The sequence below is a fragment of the Lynx canadensis genome, chromosome C2 (genome assembly GCF_007474595.2).
Source record: "Lynx canadensis isolate LIC74 chromosome C2, mLynCan4.pri.v2, whole genome shotgun sequence".
NCBI classification, from domain to species: domain Eukaryota; kingdom Metazoa; phylum Chordata; class Mammalia; order Carnivora; family Felidae; genus Lynx; species Lynx canadensis.
In genome coordinates this window covers 86,509,323-86,533,870 of record NC_044311.2, presented here as the reverse complement: position 1 = coordinate 86,533,870, position 24,548 = coordinate 86,509,323, and the positions used below count along the sequence as shown (strand labels likewise).

General features: G+C 38.2%; 1 protein-coding gene across 2 annotated transcripts in view; it reads left to right on the top strand.

The window, feature by feature from the left end:
- The window catches only part of PAK2 (p21 (RAC1) activated kinase 2), a 93,352-nt gene extending 69,477 nt beyond the window's left edge, over window positions 1-23,875 (top strand). For both annotated transcript variants that reach the window (XM_030329472.1, XM_030329473.2), the window contains exons 8-15: window positions 37-100; window positions 3,031-3,079; window positions 3,568-3,680; window positions 4,771-4,888; window positions 6,687-6,786; window positions 9,792-9,988; window positions 21,532-21,669; window positions 22,127-23,875. In XM_030329472.1, the coding sequence (XP_030185332.1) occupies window positions 37-100; window positions 3,031-3,079; window positions 3,568-3,680; window positions 4,771-4,888; window positions 6,687-6,786; window positions 9,792-9,988; window positions 21,532-21,669; window positions 22,127-22,213 (866 nt within the window). In that variant the 3' untranslated portion in view covers window positions 22,214-23,875. The remainder of the gene's footprint in view (window positions 1-36; window positions 101-3,030; window positions 3,080-3,567; window positions 3,681-4,770; window positions 4,889-6,686; window positions 6,787-9,791; window positions 9,989-21,531; window positions 21,670-22,126) is intronic.
- Window positions 23,876-24,548: the final 673 nt, after the last annotated feature.

Genomic DNA, 24,548 nt, shown 5'->3' with positions numbered 1-24,548 from the left:
GTTTCCAGTGTTTTGTTTGTTTTTTGTTTAAAATAGGAACTATTGTGAGCATAGGTGACCCTAAGAAAAAATACACAAGATATGAAAAAATTGGGCAAGGGTAAGTATTCATGAATATATTATACAATATTTAATAATTCTTGGGTATACAGTATGATACCTCTTTTTTTTTGCCTGTTGACATTGAACACTTACAGTATTCTATGAGTGGTATTCTTGTAAGTAATGCATTTATTTCTACATGCTACTAAAAACTTGTGCCGTTTAGCAATAATCTTACATTGCTTTTTCTTGAATGTTATTTCCCATTGGTTGTTAAGAGATTAGATGGGGAAATTGCCCTGCCCATCAAATACATTTAAAAGATAATAAGAACATTTACTACAAGATTATAAGCAATAAAAGCATCACTGAATATTGGTTTTTGAGTCTGATACCCTGATTTTGTCCAGTAATTTGTCATTTTTAGATTTTTTTTAATGTTTATTTTTGAAAGAGAGCATAAGCGGGGGAGGGGCAGAGGGAGAGGAAGACAGAATCCGAAGCAGGCTCCAGGCTCTGAGCTGTCAGCACAGAGCCCAATGCCAGGCTCAAACCCACAAACTGTGAGATCATGACCTGAGCTGAAGGCTGGCACTTAACTGGCTGAGCCACCCAGCCACCCCCAGTAATTTGTATTTTTAAACTATACTTGGGACTCCTCAGTCGCTTGAGCACCGACTTTGGCTCAGTTCATCATGATCTTGCGGTCCGTGGGTTCCAGCCCTGCGTCGGGCTCTGTGCTGACAGCTCAGAGCCTTGGAGCTGTTTTGGATTCTGTATCTCCCTCTCTCTCTCTGCCCCTCCCCCACTTGCTCACAGTCTCAAAAATAAATGCCAAAAAAAATTTTTTTTAAACTACACTTTTTTTCTGTTGCTTGGGAGCAAATGACCATCTTAAATTTTTAATTTTTTTTAATGTTTATTTTTTGAGAGAGAGAGTGCGTGTGCATGAGTGGGGGAAGGGCAGAGGGAGAGGGAGACACAAAATCTGAGGCAGGCTCCAGGCTCTGAGCTGTCAGCACAGAGCCCAATATGGGGCTCAAACTCACGAACTGTGAGGTCATGACCTGAGTGGAAGTCAGATGCTTAACCAACTGAGCTACCCAGGTGCCCCAACCATCTTCAATTTTTAATGTTATTAATCACTGGAAAAGTATTCTGTGAATTTAGAAAGAGAACTTAAGTCTTTTTTGAAAACTTACTTATGAATCTGTTTGTATATATGAATTTCTTTTTAAAAGTTAAATTTAAGTGGTGCCTGGGTGGTTCAGTTGGTTGAGTGAGTGACTTGATGTTAACTCGGGTCATGATCTCAGGGTTTGTGGGTTCCAGCCCTTCATGGGGCTCTGTACCGATAGCTGGAAGCCTGCTTGGGATTCTCTCTCTCCTTCTTTCTCTTCCCCTTCCCCTCCCCCACTTGTGTGCACACATTCTCTGTCTCTCTCTCTCTCTCTCTCTATCTCTCTCTCTCAGAATAAATAAACTTAAAAAAAAAAAAAACAAGCTAAATTTAGGGGCATGATCCCAGAGTAGTGGGATCAAGCCCCATGTCGGGCTCGTCACTAAACGTGGAGCCTACTTAAGATTCGCTCTCTCCTTCTGCCCTTCTCCCCTGCTTATACTCTCTGTCTAAATTATTTTAACAAACACAACTAAATTTAGTTCCATCACTGGTTTAATAACAAAAATTGAAAATCATCTTAATATTCTTGAGCATGATAATGGATAAATTATATTGAATAATATAAATAATTATTATTATGAATGAATAACACCTATCCCAAATCCAATGTTGAATTAACGTTAAATCACATGGGGCACCATGGGGGCTCAGTTGGTTAAGCGTCCAATTTCAGCTTACATTATGATCTCACAGTTTGTGAGTTTGAGCTCCCCATCAGGCAACTCTGCTATTAGCTAGTGCAGAGCCTGCTCTGGATCCTCTCCCTCCCTCTCTCTCTGTCCCTCCCCTGCTCATGCTCTTACTCTCCCTCAAAAATAAACATTTAAAAAATTTTTTAAAAATTGCAGAAAAATCTATAAAATGAAACCCTTAATAAGAAATTTAAAAACTATGTTAAATGTATTTTATAGTGATACACACCTATGTCCTTTATAATTAAAGTGTAGGAATGTGCTTGGAAATGGTGCACATCAAATACAGACTACTTTTGGGAGAAAGGAGGATGCCTTTGTAAAGTGCACACAAGGACATTACAAATTTATTTGTAGTTTTTTTGTTTCGTAAGCAGGGAAATGGATCCATGAGTATCTATCACTTTTATCTTTCTTTTTATGACAAATTTCTAACATAAGTTTTGGCCACAGGGATTACCTTTTTCTTATTTTTCCCCCTTTTGTTTTGCTTTTACTCCTGTTTAAACATGTTAAGTCTAGGGGCGCCTGGGTGGCTCAGTCGGTTAAGCGTCCGACTTCGGCTCAGGTCACGATCTCGCAGTCCGTGAATTCGAGTCCCGCGTCGGGCTCTGTGCGGACTGCTCAGAGCTTGGAGCCTGTTTCAGATTCTGTGTCTCCCTCTCTCTCTGACCCTCCCCGTTCATGCTCTGTCTCTCTCTGTCTCAAAAATAAACGTTAAAAAAATTTTTTTTAAATAAATAAATAAAAATAAACATGTTAAATCTTGGGGTGCATGGGTGGCTCAGTTGGTTAAATATCCTACTCTTGATTTCAGCTCAGGTCATGATCTTATGGTCATGGGGTTGAGCCTGGTCGGGCTCTTCACTGACAGCACGGAGCCTGCTTGGGATCCTCTCTCTCTCTCCCCCTCTGCCCCTCCCCTGCTCGTGCTCACTTATGTTGGTGTGTGTGCGCTCTCTCCCTCTCTAAAAATAAACAGATAAATAAAAGATGTTTAAGTCTTAAGTGTACTTTAATCCTTTTGTAATTGTTCTGAGTATAAAGTTTTTAGATATATAAATGATAGTGATTTAGAAACCTTAAATCTGGTTGTGTCTTTTTTCCCCCTAGGGCTTCTGGTACAGTTTTCACTGCTACTGATGTGGCATTGGGACAGGAGGTAGTTTCTTTTTCATACTTTGGGTGTTACCATTAGCTTTTAGTGTAGGAAGAAACTAGACACATCTGTGAATAATCAGTAGGAATCTTTTTTTCAGTTGAATATATTGGAAGAATTACTTCATGTAATTTTGTAGCACTTTTCTTAATAGGGAAAAAAAGAAGGAATTATGCACTGAGTTTCATAAAGGAGCAAATATTTTAAAAATTATTTTCCCAGCTTGGAAAGAAAAGAGGATTCATTCCTGGCATTGGTATGACCTTGGGCTGATTAATCAGGTTTAGAGAAAATACAAAAGTAGTTAGGTTCTGTGTATTACAGAGCATTGTGCATTGCCAGTGTGGAAGTAAAAGTACTACCTGTGAGTAAGCTCACTGATAATATAATAGATACACAGTAAATTAAATTATTACCTGATTGGTGTTTGTAATTTTCTAAGAGAATTAGAAAACTTGTTCTGATTTTTCTTGTTTCTCTTTCCATCATAGGTTGCTATTAAACAGATTAATTTACAGAAACAGCCAAAGAAGGAATTAATCATTAATGAAATTCTAGTGATGAAAGAATTGAAGAATCCCAACATAGTTAATTTCTTAGACAGGTAAATATGAGTATTTCAAGTCTCCTGGTGTTGGGGGCTAGCCCCTTGAGTTAAGACTGAGTAGAATGTCAGTGTTGAAAAGTAAGCTTGAAGGAGGAGGAGAGGTAAAAAGTAACACATTGTAGTTTAGCAGGCCTTTTTCTACATATATCTCACTTGGCAAGTTAGAGAAGGCAGTTAAATGAAGGACATTGCTGCTGGTGCTTGTATTAATTATAAATGATCACAAGCAGCAACATTAATGGAATGAGTTGTAATTAATGTGTTGACTAACAGGGGTGCCTGACTACATGGTTTCTAAACTTACATCAGTTTTTATTTTAAATGCTGTCTTTCATGGGCAGATAGTGTGTCAAAACCTCATTTAATTTTGGAGTTGATGTTAAATAGCAGAACAGAAAGCAGAATAGAAAATTATATATTGTACCATTATGCAATTACATATATGTGAATGAAAGAAGAATAATAGAAAAATAAACAAAAATTAAAATAGTGATTATATTGGAGATAGAGGATTATAGATGACTTTCTTAGTGCCATATTGAAGTTTGTTTAGACTGGGGAAAAGATAACACATTTTTAGATTTCAGCCCTAGTAATAGGGGACATGTTCATAAAAATCCACTTCTCAGGTATATTTCCCTGCTTTTGGAAATACTGTTTCAAGTCAGTCTAGCATGGCAGGTAAGATAAGCCATAAGGTTTGGAATTAGTTACACTTGGCTTCAGATTCTAGTTCTGTCACCTACTAGGTATGTGAACTTAGATGAGTAGCTTCTCCAAGCCTCCATCTCTTCATCTGTAAAACAGGACTAATAATTACTGCCAAACAGTGTCATTTTAATTGGAATGATCTATGTATACACTCAAGTCACAACTGGGGGCAAACTTTCAAGTCACTCAGGAAAATCATAATGACCCTCGGTTAATTTTCTGTGCTGTTTTCTCAGCTTGCCAGTTTTCTCCCTGGCTCTCAAAACTTCCAACTTTCTAGTTTTGTTATTAGGGTGCCTGGCATTTGAATTCTTCAACACAGAGTGGTGGTGAAATAAAAATGTGAGTGTATTTTGTGTGTTCATAATAATTTTAGCTACCTGATGGGAGATGAATTGTTTGTGGTAATGGAGTACCTTGCTGGGGGATCACTTACTGATGTCGTGACGGAAACCTGCATGGATGAAGCACAGATTGCGGCTGTATGCAGAGAGGTGAGTGTGTCCCCTTTTGGATAAGTTACAGCAATGTGTGGTTAAGCAGGAGGTAAAAAAAAAAGGGGGGGGGGGCGGGAGCTTTTTGCACAGGTAATTTTTACTATGTGAAATACTCACTCCATGTACATTATTCTTTGCAAGCGGCAAGCGTCTCCATACCATTTTATCCTACATGAGAGTTTAAACCCTTTCTTATGTATAAGATAATTCTGAAATGGAGCATGGTTTTTTGAAGAGCCCAGCTCACAGGTAAATTTCAGCAGGGTGATCATTAAAATTTAGCATCCAAGCAGGGTACTTTTAAGAGTGAAAGGGAGGGCCAGTCAACAGTAGAAACATGGACTGTCTCAGGCAAAGCAAGACACATGTTTACCTTAAGTGTTAAGTTTCCTTCTGGCTTTATAAATTTCATCGAAGGTGAAAAACTGGTTGTTTCTTGATATTCATTAATGAATTTTTAGACATACTGTTGCTTCAGCCAATAGAATTCTGCCAAATTGCCCAATAAGTCCAAGCCTTTGGTTGTTTCAGGAGGAAAGGAAATAAGAACTCTTTAATAAGAACTCTATAATATAAATATTATATTTCAATAATATGATATCTCTAACAAAGAATGTTTGATCACTTAAAAGCTAATAAAAACTTAAGAATTTATCTATTTATGGGGCACCTGGATGGCTCGGTTCAACATCTGACTTTTGATTTCGGCTCGGGTCATGATCCTAGGGTAGATTCAAGCACTGAATTGGGATTCTATTTATTCCTCTCTCTATGACCTTACCCCACTCACACTCTCTCTCTCAAAATAAATAAATCAACTTAAAAAAAAAAAAAGAATTTGCCTATTTATGTATAATTTGTTTCTCTAATTTCTTTTCATAATTGTTTTAAAAATTATTTTAGGGGTCCCTCTAATTGGCAACTTAGAGAAAGCAGTTAAATGAAGGACAAATTTGTTTCTATTCATTTGTACCAGTGTTACGGGGAGGATTTGTTCTTTTCAAGAATCTGCTTAAATGCTTGGTAAATGTAATACAGTATTACACAATTTATCTCTTTTTCCTTGAATGAATAGTAGAATATTTTGAATGAGATTTTTAGTTGTTATTCATAATGTACATCCTTTGTTGTTTTCCTCTTTTGGGGAAGAAATAAAAACAGCTTTTTCCATGTTTATAATTTATACTCAAAAACATAGGGGCAAGTGGATTTTAAAACTCTAATGTTCTGGGCGCCTGGGTGGCGCAGTCGGTTAAGCGTCCGACTTCAGCCAGGTCACGATCTCGCGCTCCGTGAGTTCGAGCCCCGCGTCGGGCTCTGGGCTGATGGCTCAGAGCCTGGAGCCTGTTTCCGATTCTGTGTCTCCCTCTCTCTCTGACTCTCCCCCGTTCATGCTCTGTCTCTCTCTGTCCCAAAAATAAATAAACGTTGAAAAAAAAAAAATTAAAAAAAAAAATAAATAAAAAATAAAACTCTAATGTTCCTGTATTTAAGGAAGGAATAAGTTTTTCCTCACTTCTGACTCCATGCTTTCTGAAACATAGCATAAGAGGAAAGTTATTCTTTTATCATTGGTGTCTAGGCTTTATGTAAAATCCACTGTAAAAGAAATGGGAGAAAACATCTTACATCACATCAGTGAGCAGCTGGATGGAACTAGACCTCCCAGGATCTTACCTACTTTCCAGTGGCTAGATGAGACTTCTGAAGTCATGCTCAGGCCAAAAGTACTGTGTGTAAACTTCCTTTGGACTTTTCAGGGACTGTTTCATTGATATGTGTTTTTCTTGTTTAGTGTTTACAGGCATTGGAGTTTTTACATGCTAATCAAGTGATCCACAGAGACATCAAAAGTGACAATGTGCTTTTGGGGATGGAAGGATCGGTTAAACTTAGTGAGTAACAAATGAAGAAATAACATTTATTTGTTATACTTCTGCCTTTTGTTTAAGTAAAAAAAACAAAAAACCTATTGGGGCACCTGGGTAGCTCAGGTGGCTGAGTGTCCAACTCTTGATTTTGGCTCCTTCACAATCTCACAGTTCGTGGGTTCAAGCCCCACATTGGGCTCCGTGCTGTTAGTGAGGAGCCTGCTTGGAATTCTCTCTCTCCCTTTCTCTGCCCCTCCCCCACTCACTCACTCACACTCTCTCTCAAAGTAAACTTTAAAAAATTAACCTATTAATATTTTTATGACTTAATATATGGAGGAGGACAAAGGAAAGAATGGTAAAGAATATGAGCTCTCAACTGGACAGCTTGGGTTTAAATAGCAGATAAGCTACTAGTTGCTGACTAATTTGGGGTGAGTTACCTAATCTCTTTGTGTTTATTTTCTCAATTATATGATAAGGAAAATAAGATTAAGTATCTGAGAATTTTTCTGAGGATTAAAAATGTAAAGCACTGAAGAAAAGTGCCTGGGACTGTTGTAATGTTGGTGCTGCCTTCCAAAGATAAACTAAAATTTTCTCTGTTGTCTGTTAGGGTAGATCTTTCTTATTAATGCTGTTCAGCTTTCTTTGGATTTGGTAAAGTATGGCCTAATTGAAGGAGGGCTATATGACCCTGACCTGAGAGATGACAAGGGAAAAAAAACTCTTATAAACCTCTTTTCCTAATTATCTTCTGTATCAGACATGATAGAGTCATGGAGGAAAAAAATCCTAGACTTCCTTTTCCTCTGTTGGCTATAATTTGTCAGTTTCATCCAGGCCCTCTGGAGGATTCAGGAACAACTTCTATTGAGTTTGCTGCAACTATGCAAAATTCAGGGCATTTCTTGGATCAAGAAATCAAAAAGTTTTCCTTCTGTTCTGCTAGAATGTTTGGCTCCTTTTTCAACATCTCTTTTTAAAGATACTTCCTCCAGAGAGTATTCAACCACAAGAAAGAGGGTTCTGTTAGATGGTCAAAAATATAAGATTACTAATCTTAATCAGCAGGCAAATTACAGATGGACATTCTCCTACTGTTTTGGTGGATACACATGTAAACTGAATTAGACTTTTTTGGATAATATTTTATCCTGGCTCTTCCACATACTAGATGAATGATCTTGAGCAAGTTACCTAAAAATATATATGCCTTACTTATCCAATTTGTAAAATGAGAATAATATTAATAAATATGCCTATCTCATAGAGTTATCATAAGGATTAGGTATGTTAATTCTTATAAGATACTTGGAACAGTCCCCGGTTGTTAGAAGTACTCATTTTAGCTATAAATATTACGATTTGATGGAACAATTGCTTTTAGGATTCTTTTCTATAGGTTTACTGAACATAAGCACAACAATAAACACAAAGTTGTTCTCTGCAATACTGTAAAAAAAAAAAAACCTTAAATGTCAAGGAGCATAGGAATGATAAAATAAATTATAAGCCTTTTTATTTTGTAATATTGCATATTTACAGTAATGAGGTAGATCAGTGTACAACTATGGAAATATCTCTCAAAATAAATTTTAAGAAACAATATACTGGAGCACCTGGCTGGTTCAGTTGGTGGGGCCTGTGACTCTTGATCTCAGGTTTGTGAGTTAGAGCCCCACATTGGGGGTAGAGATTACCTTAAAAAAATAATAAAAAGCACTTTACAAAGTATCCTAACTTAGATAAAATAAACCATGCAGTTCATGGTAATTTTTGTACCTATGTAAATTCATAACAAGAAGTCTAAAGCTTAAGAACTTAAATGTTAATAGTTACTTTTTTTTTTTATTTTTTTAAAAATTTTTTTTTTTTTCAACGTTTATTTATTTTTGGGACAGAGAGAGACAGAGCATGAATGGGGGAGGGGGCAGAGAGAGAGGGAGACACAGAATCGGAAACAGGCTCCAGGCTCTGAGCCATCAGCCCAGAGCCTGACGCGGGGCTCGAACTCACGGACCGCGAGATCGTGACCTGGCTGAAGTCGGACGCTTAACCGGCTGCGCCACCCAGGCGCCCAATAGTTACTTTTTAAATAGAATGGGTCTATAGAAGGGAGGAGAAAATTGTAGATTCTCATCTTGATATTCCCACTAAATAAACACTGAGTGCTAACCTAGGCTTTCTGCTCCTGTTATAAAATAAGGTGGTTGGAGTGGAGTGATGCTGGCAAGGACTTTGTTAGGTATGGCTGTAGTTAAAGCTGTTCCTTTTCTAGAAGTCTGCTAAGTCAGATATGTAGTAATTCTACCTTCTGTTTATTTTCTTCAAAATTAGTTCCCACCTCCTGACCTTTACCTGTTTTATAGAATTTAGTTTTGTTCACCTTTGATACCTTTTCCTTTTAGACCTTTTTCAACTTCTTTAAAATTTTTAGGATAAAAGACCTGATAATTTGTCCTTTGCTTGTGGGAAGTAAAAGTAAACAAGTGAAGAGTATGTAACATCATCAAAATATTTGTAAACCCATTCTGGTTTAGTTGTTGTTTTTTGTTTGTTTGTTTGTTTGTTTGTTTGTTTGTTTTAATGTGAGCTCTGTGCCCAATGCGGGGCTTGAACTCACAACCCCAAGATCAAGAGTCGTATGCACTACTGACTGAGCCAGCCAGGTGCCCCTGGTTTACTTTTTTTAATACAGTCTTTAAAAAAAAGAACAACAAAAACTGGGGTGCCTGGGTGGCCCAGTCAGTTAAGCAGCCAACTTCAACTCAAGTCATGATCTCACAGTTCGTGGGTTCAAGTCCCATCTGTGCTGACAGCTCAGAGCCTGGAGCCTGCTTCAGATTCTATGTCTCCCTCGTTCTCTGCCCCTCCCCCACTCGCACTCTGTCTCAAAAATAAATATTAAAAAAAAAAAAAAAGAGGCTGAACAGTCCATTGTAATTGTCATCTATCATGACCTCTTAGATGGAACTATCCATGACACCATTAACTCTAGATACGGTTTTTTGTGTTTTTTTTTATAGCTGACTTCGGTTTCTGTGCCCAGATCACCCCTGAGCAGAGCAAGCGAAGTACCATGGTTGGAACGCCATACTGGATGGCACCAGAGGTGGTTACACGGAAAGCTTATGGCCCTAAAGTGGACATATGGTCTCTGGGTATCATGGCTATTGAGATGGTAGAAGGAGAGCCTCCATACCTCAATGAAAATCCCTTGAGGGTAAGACCAATTAAACATCAGCCTTATTTTTAGGAAAATACATTTCTTTAGAACATTTATTTAGAATCTGATTGTGCCAGGCACTCGCCAAAAATTTAAGATACAAAGTTGATATAACCTGGTCTCTGCCCTCTGTATCTAAAAATTATTTGCTTCTGGGTTATTGAGTTGAATGTGTGAGGTAAAGAGTTTGTAGAGTTTTAGTAAGCTGTATGGTTTTAAAGTTTGCACGTAAGAATTTGCTCACTTTTGTACAAGTGTCCCTAGATGTACCCTTCAGATTGTCAACTTTGAACCTTGGCTTCTGTACCAAGTGCACAGGAGAGGAAAGAAAGATTGCATCTGTGAGAAAACTGTGTAGATGGTGATGTTAAAGGTCACATTCAAACAAAAGGGTTAGGGTCCTGAGTTAGAGATGGGGTCAGTAGACTTTAAACAATTAGATATTCCAGTAGCTGAGGTGAAGAGTTTAGGAGTTTGTTTTTTCCTTCTTTCCCCCTCTCTGTCTCTCTCTCTCAGGTGAAGAGTTTAGGAGTTTGTTCTTTCTTTCTTTCTTTCTTTCTTTCTTTCTTTCTTTCTTTCTTTCTTTCTTTCTTTCTTCTACTTGTAAATTACCATATATGGCTCAATATCATTAGTTATTAAAGAAATGCAAATCAAAACCCAAACAAGATACCACTTCACACCTTCAAGAATGACTATAATCAGGGCTCCTGGGTGGCTCAGTCAGTCAGGCACCCAACTTCGGCTCAGGTCATGAACTCATGGTTTGTGGGTTCAGGCCCCACATTGGGCTCTGTGCTCACAGCTCAGAGTCTAGATCCTGCTTCAGATTCTGCGTCTCCCTCCCTCTCTGTCCCTCCCTTGCTCATGCTCTGTCTCTCTCTCAAAAATAAATAAACATTAAAAAAATTTTTTTTTTTAAAGAATGACTATAATCAAAAAGATGGACAATAAGTGTTCGTGAGAATGTGAAGAGATCGGAACCCTGATACATTGCTAGTGGAACTGTAAAATGGTGCAGCACTTGGAAAACAATTTGACAGCTCCTCTAAAAGTTAATTTTGAGTTACCATATAACCTAGTAATTCCACTGCTAGTTACATACCCAAGACAATTAAAAGGCACCTGGGTGGCTCAGTCAGTTAAGCATCTGACTCTTGATTTTAGCTCAGGCCATGATTTCACAGTTAGTGAAATTGAGCCCCAAGTTGGATTTAGGACTCCAGACTGACAGAGTGGATGGAGCCTGCTTGGAATTCTCTCTCTTCCTCTTTGCCCCTCCCCAACTTACCCACACGCATTCCCTCTCCTTCTCTCTCAAAATAAAAATACTTTTTTAAAAAAAAGTTTTTATCCACATAAAATCTTGTACACAAATGTTCATAGCAGCATTATTCATAATAGTCAAAAGGTAGGAAAAACCCATATGCCTACCACCTGATGAATGAATGAACAAAAGTGGTATCCCACTACAATGGAATATTATTTAGTCATAATAAAAGTAGTGAAGTACAGGTATACGCAACATTAAACATGAAAGCATTTTGCTAAATGAAAGTCATACACAAAAGGTCATATATTGTAGGATTCCATTTGCCATCGATTTTTGTTATTTGGGTTTTGCAAAGCCGCAAACACTGAATTAACAAATTCTGAACTGTTGTTTTTAGGGGAGATACAGGGTTGGGTTCTTGCAAGCCTTTGGTCACATTTCTGTCAACAGATCAATACATAACCTTGCTTTTTGTGTGTTTCTGTTTAAAGCCGTTTAAAAAAAAATTTTTTTTGAGAGGGAGTGAGCGAGAGCCACGAGCGCATGCACACAGAGATGGGGCAGAGGGAGGAGAGAGAGAATCTTAAGCAGGCTCCATAGCCAGCACAGAGCCCGACTCAGGGCTTGATCCCATCCATGGCCCTGGAATCGTGACATAACCAAAAATCCAGAATCCTTAACTGACTGAGCCACCTAGGTGCCCCATGAATTGTACACTTTAAAAGAGTGATTTTTGAGGCACCTAGGTGGTTCAGTCGGTTAAGGATCTGACTTTGGCTCAGGTCAGTCTCATAGTCCCTGGGTTCAAGCCCTATGTAGGACTCTGTGCTGACCCCTCAGAGCCTGGAGTCTGCTTTAGATTCAGTGTCTCACTCTCTGTCTACCCACCCCCCCCTTGCACTCTGTCTGTCTGTCTGTCTGTCTCTCTCAAAACTAAACATTAAAAAGAAAATAAGGGTGATTTTTATAGTATGTGGATTGTATCTCAATGAAGCAATTTTTAAAGTTTTTAAGTTACCATATGAGTATAGGCTTATTGCCAGAAATTGTTCTTTTCTAATTTTTTTCCAAATAAGTTGGACTTGTTATAAAATGGACTCCAGAGGCCAAGGTAATGGGTATTTGTAGGAGGGGCCCTGTCTGGGTGGCTTTGGATTTTGATGTTCTTTTTTCCTGAATGTTTTTGCAACGATTCCAGTTCAAGCAAGCAATTACAGTACTTTAATAGAAGTGATTAATTTTAGAACACTTTGGAACAATTTTTAAAATCCTCTAATTTCATTCATTTGTTTAACAAATATTGATTCAAGTACCTGCTCTGCGGTAGGCACTATACAAGGTGCTGTCTACCGACAAAAATTCCTGCCTTCATAGAAGGTAGAGAGAAACAATAAAATAAGTAAGAATACTATGTAATATATTAAATGATAGAGTCTAAGTGCCCTGACTGGTAGGAGGGATTCAGGAGTGTTTGATTTCACAAGAGTGCTTGAGAGGGCTTCACTGAGGTGACATTTGAACACAGGAGATAAGAAACATAGGAGGTACCTAAGGGAAGAACATTCTAGTCAGAAAGAACAGTACATGCAAAGGCTGTGAAGCCGAAGCATTCGTGGTATATTCAAAGACCATTTAAGATTCCTCCATAGCTAGTGTGCAGGGAGCACACAGTAGGAGAAAAAAGATAGGTGAAGAAATGGGACCAGACTGTATAGTGCTTTATTAGGCTTTTATAAGAATTTTGGTGGCACTTGGGTGGATCAGTCAATTGAGTATCCAACTCTTGATTTTGGCTCAAGTCATAACCTCATGGTTCATAAGTCTGAGCCTCGTGTTGGACTCTGCACTGACAACCTGCTTGGAATTCTCTCTCCCTCTCTCTCTGTCCCTCCCTGACTTGTGCATGTGTGCATGCACTCCCTCAAATAAACATTAAAAAAAAAAGAATCCTGGCTTCTTCATAAGTGAGACAGGCAAACCATTGTAGAGTTTTGAGCAGAGATGTGAAATGGTCTTACTGACATCTTAACAAGATCACTCTGGCTACTTTGTTGAGAAAAGATTTTCAAGTGAGGTAAAGATAGACACAAGAAGACCAGTTAGAAGGCTATTGCAATAATCCAGGCAAGACATGATGGTATACTAGACCAGAATGGTATCAGTAGAGGTGGGGAAAAGTAATTGGATTCTGGATGTATTTGGAAAGGAGAGCCTATGGCGGTGGGGGGGGGGGGGGGTGTTATGACCCAAGAATTTGGCCTAAACAACTGGAATGGTGAAATTCAAGTTCACCTTAACTGAAATGGGGAAGACTACAGGTAGAGTGGCATGTGGGGTGGCAGGTGGGAGATCAGGAGGTAACATTTTAGCATATTTTAGATATGTTCTATTAAGACATCCAAGTGGATATGTTGAATAGGCTGTTGGGTATGCCAGTCTAGGATTAGGCCAGAGGTGTAAAATTGAGACTTAGCTATAGAAATTATTTAAAGCTATGCAGCTAGATAAGATCACCAGGTCAAATGGGCATAGACAGACAATAGAAAATTTTCAGCTTGCATCCTGAGGCATTTGTTCCATAGTTAACAGTTGATGTGGCAGACCAGCAAGGAATGGCTAGAGAGGTACATAAAACCAAAATAAACACATGCCATTGAATCTTCACGCAAAAAGTGGGGGAGGCATCAGCTTATCAGAAACTACAGTTACGTCAAGTGAGATGAAGACTAAGACTTGATCATTCAAGTTGGCAATGTGAATGTAATTGATGGAAACTTGGCAAGCAGGAACTTCTCCTGTCAACATGGAATAACAGGTACCAGATTAACCACCCTTGCCAAAAGGAACAACAACAAAAAAATGAGAATATATGAAACAATGGTTTGCAAGACCCTGGACATCAAATAATGAAGAACAGTGATCTCCAAAAGTGGGAAAGGCTTGAGGTGAGCCCTGTGACTGCCTCCAGCTTAATGTCTTAAGAGAATTTCTAGGCCATGTACAGGGAGGAAGGGCCCAGGTGGAGCACAGTGGTCTCACTAAGAGTCTGGGGAGAATAAGGCAGCTGGAGTTTACAAGACAGAGAATGGGAGAAGAGAAAGCTTCATAGAAGATTCTGGAGATCCGTGAAGTCCCCTTTGAGCATTCAGTAGAGATTGGTGCATCTGTGTGAAGAGTCTACCCAAGGTCAGGGGACCCATCTGGTAAGATTGGAGTAAACAGTTGCTTGGTGCTCACACAGAGGCTGGGAATAGTTCCTGCTTTTGTCAGCCACAGTGGAAAACCTTGTAATTCACAGGATATGGAATGGAAGACTCAAAAGAGTCCTGCATCAGTGATGGGAAATAATTACCCCTAGACTAAATGCTGCTATGGTCCCACCTAACAAATCTTAAAAACAAGACCCAAAGAGATCTTGTTCCCAAGTAACTGCGTTGCAGAGCAAAACTCGAATATTTATAGGAATACAGAAATATCCAGCACCCAACAAATGCTTAAATATCCAGTCACAGTTCATCAGAGAGGCAGAAGAGCAGGAAGGTACAACCCATAATGAGAAAAATCAATCCATTGCAACAGACCAGAACTGACACAGATAAAAGAGTACATAAAAGCATTAAAGCAGTTTTTAAGAGCAGAGGCATTTTAAAAGAATATTTTTTCAAAACCCAAATTGAAGTTATAGATAGAAACTACAGTGTAGTTCGAAGGTTTATAGTTTGAGATTGAATTAATAGCAAGTGATACATTGCAGAAAAAATGATTAATGATAATCATAGACCAAGTAATAAAAAGCTATCCAAAATAGAAATAAATTTTTTTAAGAAATGAAATAGCAGTAGTGAGCTGTGAGATAACTTTAAGTGTTCTAATATATGTGAAATAAGTTTTGGGGAAAAATCAGACAATCAGGAATTCTGCAGCCAATGAATATCTTTTTAAAATTAAGGCAAAATAAGGATTTTTCTCAAACATAGACACTGAAAGAATTTATCACCAGCAGATCTACACTACAAGAAATAGTAGAAGAAATCTTTCAAGCAGAAAGAAAATGGTAATATGACTCCACACAAAGAAATGAGGAGTATTAGAAATAGTAACTGTGAGTAAATAAATCCAATTTTTTTTTCTTATGTAAATATCTTTAAAAGATAAAACTGTTGGGACACCTGGGTGGCTAGTTGGTTAAGCATCTGACTTCAGCTCAGGTCATGATCTTGAGGTTCGTTTGTGAGTTCGAGCCCTGCATCAGGTTCTGTGCTGACAGCTCAAAGCCTGGAGCTTCAGATTCTGTCTCCATCTTTCTCTGCTCCTCCCTCACTCACACACTGTCTCTCAAATATAAAACATTTAAGTAAGTAAATAAATGTTAAAACTGTTTACATCAAAATAATAATGGGAAGGGGAAGAAAAAAAAACATGTACAGGTAAAATGACAACAAAAGCAGAAGGCTGAGGAGAGAACCATAAGATTGTCGTAGTCTGGTGTAATATTGTGATGATTGTGAAATTGAAAGATGTATGCCCCTTACCTCTTAAGCAAACCCTAAAATACTGAAAGAATTACACCTAATAAAATTCAACTAAGGAGATAAAACTGAATTATAAATAATTCTGAGTTAAAGAGAAGACTCCACATGGATCGGTTTGTCAAAGGGGCAAGGTGCCAATGAAAAGAGCTCCAGTGGCCAAAGATGCAACAATTTGAACAAAATAAAGTTGTAGGGGATAATAATCCAAAGTATAAGATAATATTTATGTGTCCTTGCTGGTATAAGTAAGTAATTGAATAAATAAATCGGCAGGAGAGACAACTCTTATGCAGAAAATTTTCAAATAATTGGTGTGGATGTTCCACCCTAAGGGCAATGGAGCATAACTCCGTACTCCTTAAGTATAGACTGCACATAGTGATAAGAGCACAGTAAGAAAAGAGAGGAAAACAGTAACTTTGCAGTAGAAAAACCTGACAGGCACTGCCTTAGCCAGCTGAAAAGGTCAACATCAACAGGCATAAATTATGTTGATAGTATGTGGCACTCTAGATAGAAAGTGGCACTCTGTGATGTTGCTTCCCAAAGCACATATTCTCATTCTAATCATGAAGAAAACATCAAATTCCAGTAGAAGGCATTCTGTGAAATTAAACCTGACCAATACTGCAAACTGTCAAGGTCATCAAAAGCAAAGGAAAGTCTGAGAAATTTTCACTGCCAAGAGGAGCCCACAGAGACATGACAACACGATGTAATGTATAATGAGTGTCCTGAGACAGAAACTAGGGTGGGAGGAGGGGTGAAATAGGGAAATCTATAGTACGAATGCTGGAAGCACTAAGGGCCTCTATGAGGTTAATGATGCCAGTCCACAGGGATCTATTTCTTCTGCTGTCCTTAGCTGTGGAGGTACAAGCAAAGAGCAGGCAAAGTTTGATATGTAGCAAAGTGATTGCTATGAAGTGCAAGAGGGTCGAAGTGATTATATGGAAGGAATGATGAACAACTGAAGATCAATGGGATTTATTTAAGTTTAGTGGAGTCAAAGGATCAAGGTGTTGGGGGTGTTCACAATGCAGAAGGTAGGAGGTGGACAGCAATAGTGATTTCAGAGTTGCAGTCATGGGTACTGATAAGGCACAGGCTGTGCCCATGAGTTTGTGTGACCAAGGGAGGCCAAAGCACAAAAGCATGGGAGAAGAGGAGGTCAAGGAACTGTTACTGGCATCTCTGTAGCTACTGAAATCGCTCTGAATTATGAGCAGTGTTAGAGATGATAACAGTGTTTGGTAGATACTTGAAACAAAGTAAAGTAGATGTGAGTTTGAAAGCCTGGGACTTCCAGAAGAGGGAGGTAGATATCTCCGGCAATGAGGAACCACCAGGACACTCCTTCTCTAGGTACAGTGGTACAAAGGGCTAAGAGGGACTGGCCTACTCCTAGAGAGCACTGTGGATGAGGCAGTTCATCAGGGGAGAACGGTTCATGAACGGAGGGGCAGTGGTGGATGAAGAAGTGAAGGTGGAAAGGGGAGCATGCAGGGCCAAATGGGCATGAGAGTACAGAAGCTGCGGGAACAAGCAGTCCCGGTCTCCTTGTAATCACTAGCATAAATGCAGATACAGAGGGTAATAAGATTTATTTCAAGGTAGAAAAATGGCTGTTAAGCATTTGGAGAGAAGGCATACTTGACAGGAGTGCTTGTTTTTATGGGCTTCCCTCTTAACCCCTTCTGATGGAGTATGGGGCTTAGCAGTCTGAGGATCTTCACTTGAATTGCTATCTCAAGTAATTTCTTAGCATGGCATTTGTAAATGAAAATTTTATCACATAAAGAGAAGTGAGCTCAGGTGGCAAAGAAATGGACACACTCATGTCCTGATTTTTTGAGTGTCAGTATCCTTTTTTATGGCATTTTGGTGATACAGCAGAAACGTGAAATAATTCAGGAAAAAATTTAGGTGACCTTGGGTTTGGCAGTGTTTTTAGATAAAACATCAAAAAGCATGATCCATAAAAGAATAAATTGGACTTTATTAAAGTTAGAATCATCCTTTCTGACAAAAACACTATTAAGAGAATGAAAAGATAAGTCACTCGCTGGGAGAAATAATTTCCAGAACACCCATTAGATGATCAAATGTTGTCCAAAATATATAAAGAACTCTTCAAACTTCAACAACGAGAAAATAAACAACCTAATGCAAAAATGGACAAAACATCTCCACAGACAGCTAAAGAAGATACACAGTTGGCAAATAAGCATTTAATAAGATGTTCAACATCGTGTTTATTAGGGAACTGCAAAATTAAAACAACACAAAGATATATACCTATTAGAATGGCCTTAAATTTTTTTTTTTAATGATGATACCAAATGCTGATGAGAATGTGGAGCAGTAACTTTCTTTTGTTGCTGGTGGGAATTGAAAATGATACAACCACTTTAGAAGACATGATTTCATCTATAGAGTTAAAAAGATCAGTGGTTGCCAGGTGTTTGCAGAGATGGGATGGGGAAGAAGAATGGGTGGAGTATAAGAGATTTTTTAGGACAGTGAAATTTTTCTGTAGGATACTATAATGTCAGAAACAGGACCATGTGCATTTGTCAAAATCCATACAACTATACACAGAGTGGACCCCAGTGTAAGTCATAGACTTTCATTTAGTGAAAATATATCAGTAGTGGTTCTTCACTTGTAACAAGTGTATTAATGTAATTAATTAATTACTTTGTTGAGTGATTGATGTAATTAATTGATTGTATTAATGTAAGGAACCATCTCCATTATCAACATCCCTCACCAGAGGGTACATTCCACAATCCATGAACCTACATTAGCACCTCGTTATCACCCAGAGTCCATAACATTAGGGTGCACACTTGGTGTGCAATTTTATGGGCTTGGACAGATGTATAATGAAATAGTAACATATGTCCATCACCATACATAGTATTTTCACTGCCCTAAAAATCGTCTATATTCTGCCTGTTTCAATAGCTTTATAGATACAGCTGGTTTAAAAAAAAGGTTTTCAGACTTCAACCTATATTACAAAGCTGTAATCATCAAGACAGTATGGTACTGGAACAAAAACAGACACTCAGATCAATGGAATAGAATAGAGAACCCAGAAATGGACCCACAAACGTGTGGCCAACTAATCTTTGACAAAGGAAAGAATATCCAATGGAATAAAGACAGTCTCTTCAGCAAGTGGTGCTGGGAAAACTGGACAGCGACATGCTGAAGAATGAACCTGGACCACTTTCTTACACCAGACACAAAAATAAACTCAAAATGGATGAAAGACTTAAATGTAAGACAGGAAGCCATCAAAATCCTCTAGGAGAAAGCAGACAAAAGCCTCTTTGACCTTGGCCTCAGCAACTTCTTACTCAACATGTCTCCGGAGGCAGGGGGAACAAAAGCAAAAATGAACTATTGCAACCTCATCAAAATAAGCTTCTGCACAGTGAAGGAAACAATCAGCAAAACTGAAACACAACCTACCAAATGGGAGAAGATGTTTGCAAATGACATATCAGATAAAGGGTTAGTATCCAAAATCTATCAAACTCAACACGCAAACAACAAATAATCCAGTGAAGAAATGGGCAAAAGACACGAACAGACACTTCTCCAAAGAAGACATCCAGATGGCCAACTGACACATGAAAAGATGCTCAACATCACTCATCATCAGGGAAATACAAATCAAAACCACAATGAGATTATCACCTCACCCCTGTCAGAATGGCTAACATTAACAACTCAGGCAAAAACAGATGTTGGCAAGGATGTAGAGAAAGAGGATCTCTTTTGCACTGTTCGTGGGAATGCAATTGGTGCAGCCACTCTGGAACAGTATGGAGGTTCCTCAGAAAATTCAAAATAGAACTACCCTATGACCCAGCAATTGCACTACTAGGTATTTATCCAGGGATACAGGTAGACTGTTTCAAAGGGGCACATGCACCCCCATGTTTATAGCAGCACTATCAACAATAGCCAAAGTATGGAAAGAGCCCAAATGTCCATCAATGGATGAATGGATAAAGAAGATGTGGGGTGTGTGTGTGTGTGTGTGTGTGTGTGTACACAATGTGTGTGTGTGTGTGTGTGTGTGTGTGTGTGTACACAATGGAGTATTACTCAGCAATCAAAAAGAATAAAATCTTGCCATTTGCAACTGTGTGGATGGAACTAGAGGGTATTATGCTAAGAGAAATTAGAGAAAGACAGTATCATATGACTTCATTCATATGAGGACTTTAAGATACAAAACAGGTGAACATAAGGGAAGTAAAAATAATATAAAAACAGGGAGGGGGACAAAATATAAGAGACTCTTAAATATGGAGAACAAACAGGATTACTGGAGGGGTTTGGGAGAGGGGATGGGCTAAACGGGTAAGGGGTATTAAGGAATCTACTCCTGAAATCATTGTTGCACTATATGCTAACTAACTTGGATGTAATTTTTAAAAAATAAGTAAAAATAGGGGGCGCCTGGGTGGCGCAGTCGGTTAAGCGTCCGACTTCAGCCAGGTCACGATCTCGCGGTCCGTGAGTTCGAGCCCCGCGTCGGGCTCTGGGCTGATGGCTCAGAGCCTGGAGCCTGTTTCCGATTCTGTGTCTCCCTCTCTCTCTGCCCCTCCCCCATTCATGCTCTGTCTCTCTCTGTCCCAAAAATAAATAAACGTTGAAAAAAAAATTTTTTTTTTTTAAAATAAGTAAAAATAATAAATAAATAAATAAATAATAAACTGAAACAAAGTTTCAAGAAATCCTGTTTTGAAATCTGATGTGACTTGAGAAAAAAAAGCTTGAGAAAGGTAAATGGATGCTATATGTTGATATTGGAATTGTGCTCATTTTTCTTTCTACCCTTATGTATTATAGTTCTTTTATCAATATGTATTACATTTAGTATAACCCCTCTCCAAAAAGATGAAGCTAATTTTTGAAAAAGAAATTAGGAGGGACACTGGAGTGGCTCAGTCACTTAAGCATCCAACTTCGGCTCAGGTCGTGAGTTCAAGCCCCACATCGGGCTCTGTGCCAGCCCAGAGTCTGGAGCCTGCTTTGGATTCTGTGTCTCATTCTCTCTCTTCCCCTCCCCCACTTGTGCTCTGTCTCTCAAAAATAAATAAACTTTTTTTAAAAATGTGAAAAAGAAATGAGAATACAACATCTAAAAATAAAGGGAAGGGGCGCCTGTGTGGCTCAATTGGTTTAGCGTCTCATATGAGATCAAGCACCTTGTCAGACTCTGCACAGGGTGTGGAGCCTGCATGGGATTCTCTCTCTTTCTCTCTCTGCTGCTCCCCGTGTGTGCTCTGTCAAAATAAATAAATAGACATTTAAAAGTAATAAAAGCTAAGGGAGAATATATGAAATAAATAGGCAGAAATAATACTAAACCTTAATTTAGTGTTTCTGGTGATTGTCTTCCCCCCACCCCCGCCCCAAGAGACCACACAGGGGAGGGTCAGAGAGAGAGAGAGAGAAAACAGAATTCCTAGCAGGGTCCCAGCTGTCAACACAGAGCCAGCCCTACATGGGGCTCAAATTCACGAACCCTGAAATTATGATCTGAGCCAAAATCAAGAGTCAGATGCTCAACTGCCTGAGCCACCCAGGCACCCCAATAAATAAATCTTTAAAAAAAAATTAAGCAAAAGATCCATAAACTTTTATGAAGTGGTGTCTCACTTTGTTGCGCTACCTTAAGTATGTCAAAAATGTTCTTCTGTTTTTAGGCCTTGTACCTGATAGCAACTAATGGAACCCCAGAACTTCAGAATCCAGAGAAACTTTCCCCAATATTTCGGGATTTCTTAAACCGTTGTTTGGAAATGGATGTGGAGAAAAGGGGTTCGGCCAAAGAATTGTTACAGGTGAATTTGGAAATAATACTATTTTTGGATAAAGTTGACTTTTTTGAGTAAGCAACAGAAAGTTTACATAGGGTTAATAATTACCACTTTGCTCTTCATTTATCACCAGCAACATTGTAGCTGCTGCAGTTTAGGATTGTATCTGCTAGGAATAAAATAGCTATAACACTAAAATTAGGTATATGAGTTTTTGCATGCTGTCAGTTGTCAGACAAGTCCATTGCTGGTGTGGGTATCTGGGTCATTTAGGTGAGCTTTTATAATATTAAATAGACTAAAAAGACTGATTTCAACTATAAAAGTGATATATTGATTATATTGACTTTATATACATACTGAAATATGTGTTTGTTAAATAAATTTTAATCCATAAAATAGTCTTTGGGGTTTAATTGAAAGGAAATTTTTAGCTTCTAAACTAGTGACATTCATGCATCTTTCCCCCTCTTTCTGGCAGCATCCCTTCCTGAAACTGGCCAAACCATTGTCCAGCTTGACGCCACTGATCATGGCAGCTAAAGAAGCAATGAAGAGTAACCGTTAGCATCATTGCCGTGGCCTCGTATTCTTTCTTCCATTTTCTAAAAGAAATCTTTTAATATATGAAAATTATTACTCTTTGGGGCTTAAAGAAATGGTCTGTATAACATGGAGGAAAAAGCAAACTACTGCTTCCTGAAGACAACCAAGAGAAAATTACAAAACGGAATGAAAACTTTCCATTGAATCCCTTCTTTATAGGGTCCAAAAGGAATTATGGACTGAATCACTAGCCATCTTTCAGCAGACAGCCCATCAGGGCCATTTATCATGCTTGAGATTTGCATTTAATTTTGCTGATTTCACTGTAATGGATCCCATTCATTGTCCCTTTTGGGGGGGGAGGGTATTTTCAATACTTGAATGGCAGATTCGAGTTTTTCAAGAGTATTTGTTTCATCTGCTAGTCTTTTCTCTCCATAGCCTTTTTTTCCCTTGACATGCTCTTTTTGAGTTGCTTTGAGAAATTTTTCTCAAGCCTAAATTTGAGGCAAATGTAATAAAATTATGTAGTTCCTTATATTGGCAAAGGAGCTCAAAATCGTTTAGCTTTGTATAGAAGTTAGGGCCAGCTATTATTACACGTAGTATTTCAGTTCATAATTTGAACTGAAGGAAGGGAAGAAAAATATGTGATTTTTACCTTTTTTAATAATGTGAAAGTCAATTTTAGAAATTTCATGGTAGTGAGTTGTTTGGCATTTGTTACATGTATAATAGAGAGACTAATAATCTATATTTATAACTAAATCATTGAGACAGAAAAAGAATCCCATTGACTATACAACCTTACAATTTAATTTCCTTTCTAAGTGTATCCTCTTCAGATTGGGCTTTAGGAACCAAAGTTATTTGCTCTTTCTTGTTCCAACTTGGGCTTTGTGACTGGTTGGTATTGCTACTTTGCCCTTCCCCCTTTTTTCCCTTCATTTTGGAAATAAGTTTCTGTATATGTTGTAATTTTAGTTAGTTTGTTTTTTAATTAACCCTCGCACCCTACTCCACCCCTCTCCCTTTGGTAAATAATATAATAACCATTGAATTTTCAGAATTTAAAAGTTAATTTTTTTCCCATTTAAAGAAGAAAAATACTCGGAGCTAGCAGAAACAAAGCGAGAGACTAGAACTCTAAAATAATTAGGTAAGATTATATTCATGTAAGAGAAATGACGGTTACATAGAGATGCGGCTTCTGACCAGTAAACTGTGGAGATTTGTTATAAACATTGTTCCCAACCCAGTACCAACATTTTACTAGCAATGAGAACTTAACATGACAAAGTTCTTGATAAATTCATTGATTATTTGAGATGTTGAGTTACTCTAGATTTTTTTCAAAAAAAATAATGTGTAAAAAAAAACTAGAGAAAGGAAGAAAAATGAAATATCCTTGTTGATAGCAATACTTTTTTTATTTTAAAAATTTTAAGAAGGTCTGTGACCTGTAGCATTAATTATGAGAGTGCCCTCTCTTCTCCCCTCCCCATTCTCTCCTTATTTTTTATTTTCTTATGGAAGCAGTGTCATCCCTCAAGCCACATTAAAGAAAACAATCTGGTTTGGTTCAGGCATTTTGTTCCCACCACCACTCTTAATTAACTTCACACCTACTTGCCGTCAGTAGTACAAATCATGAATAAAAATAATTTTGAGTACATTAAGGGAACTAATAGAATTTTATGTCCTGTCATTTTCATCACATCTGTGTTAAGATATGAGGATAGAATGGCTGTTTTTTATTGATAACGCAAGGTTTTCACAAAATGTGTAAAATAATTAGTGGAACTTTTACGTAGAGCACTTAATGATTTCTGTTTTCAGTTTGATTTTTTTTTAATTAAAAAGTTTTTTTTAATGTTTATTTTTGAGAGAGAGAGAGACAGACAGAGTGAGTAGGGGAGGGGCAGACAGAGAGAGGGAGACACAGAATCTGAAGCAGGCTCCAGGGTCTGAGCTGTCAGCACAGGGCCTGACTTGGGGCTTGAACTCAAAAATGTGAGATCATGACCTGAGCCGAAGTCGGGCACTTAGACCGACTGAGCCACCCGGGCGCCCCCCAGTTTGATTCCTGATTTCATTTTTCTTTGGATTATATTGACCACCTACAGCTATTACTAAATTACCTTACAGAAACAAGCTGGTTTATTTCTGATGAAAATCTACAGTGCCTCTTGAGTTTCAGATTCGAACATTCTGTGTAAATAGTTGTTTGGATGGATTATGATAAAGAAGATGCTACCAATGAAATAGAAAACCAACTAGATGTTAAGACTGTGATCCTCATGACCACTCTAGAAGGCCCTTCCATACATATGTCATAAAGACCATATTCCTTCAAT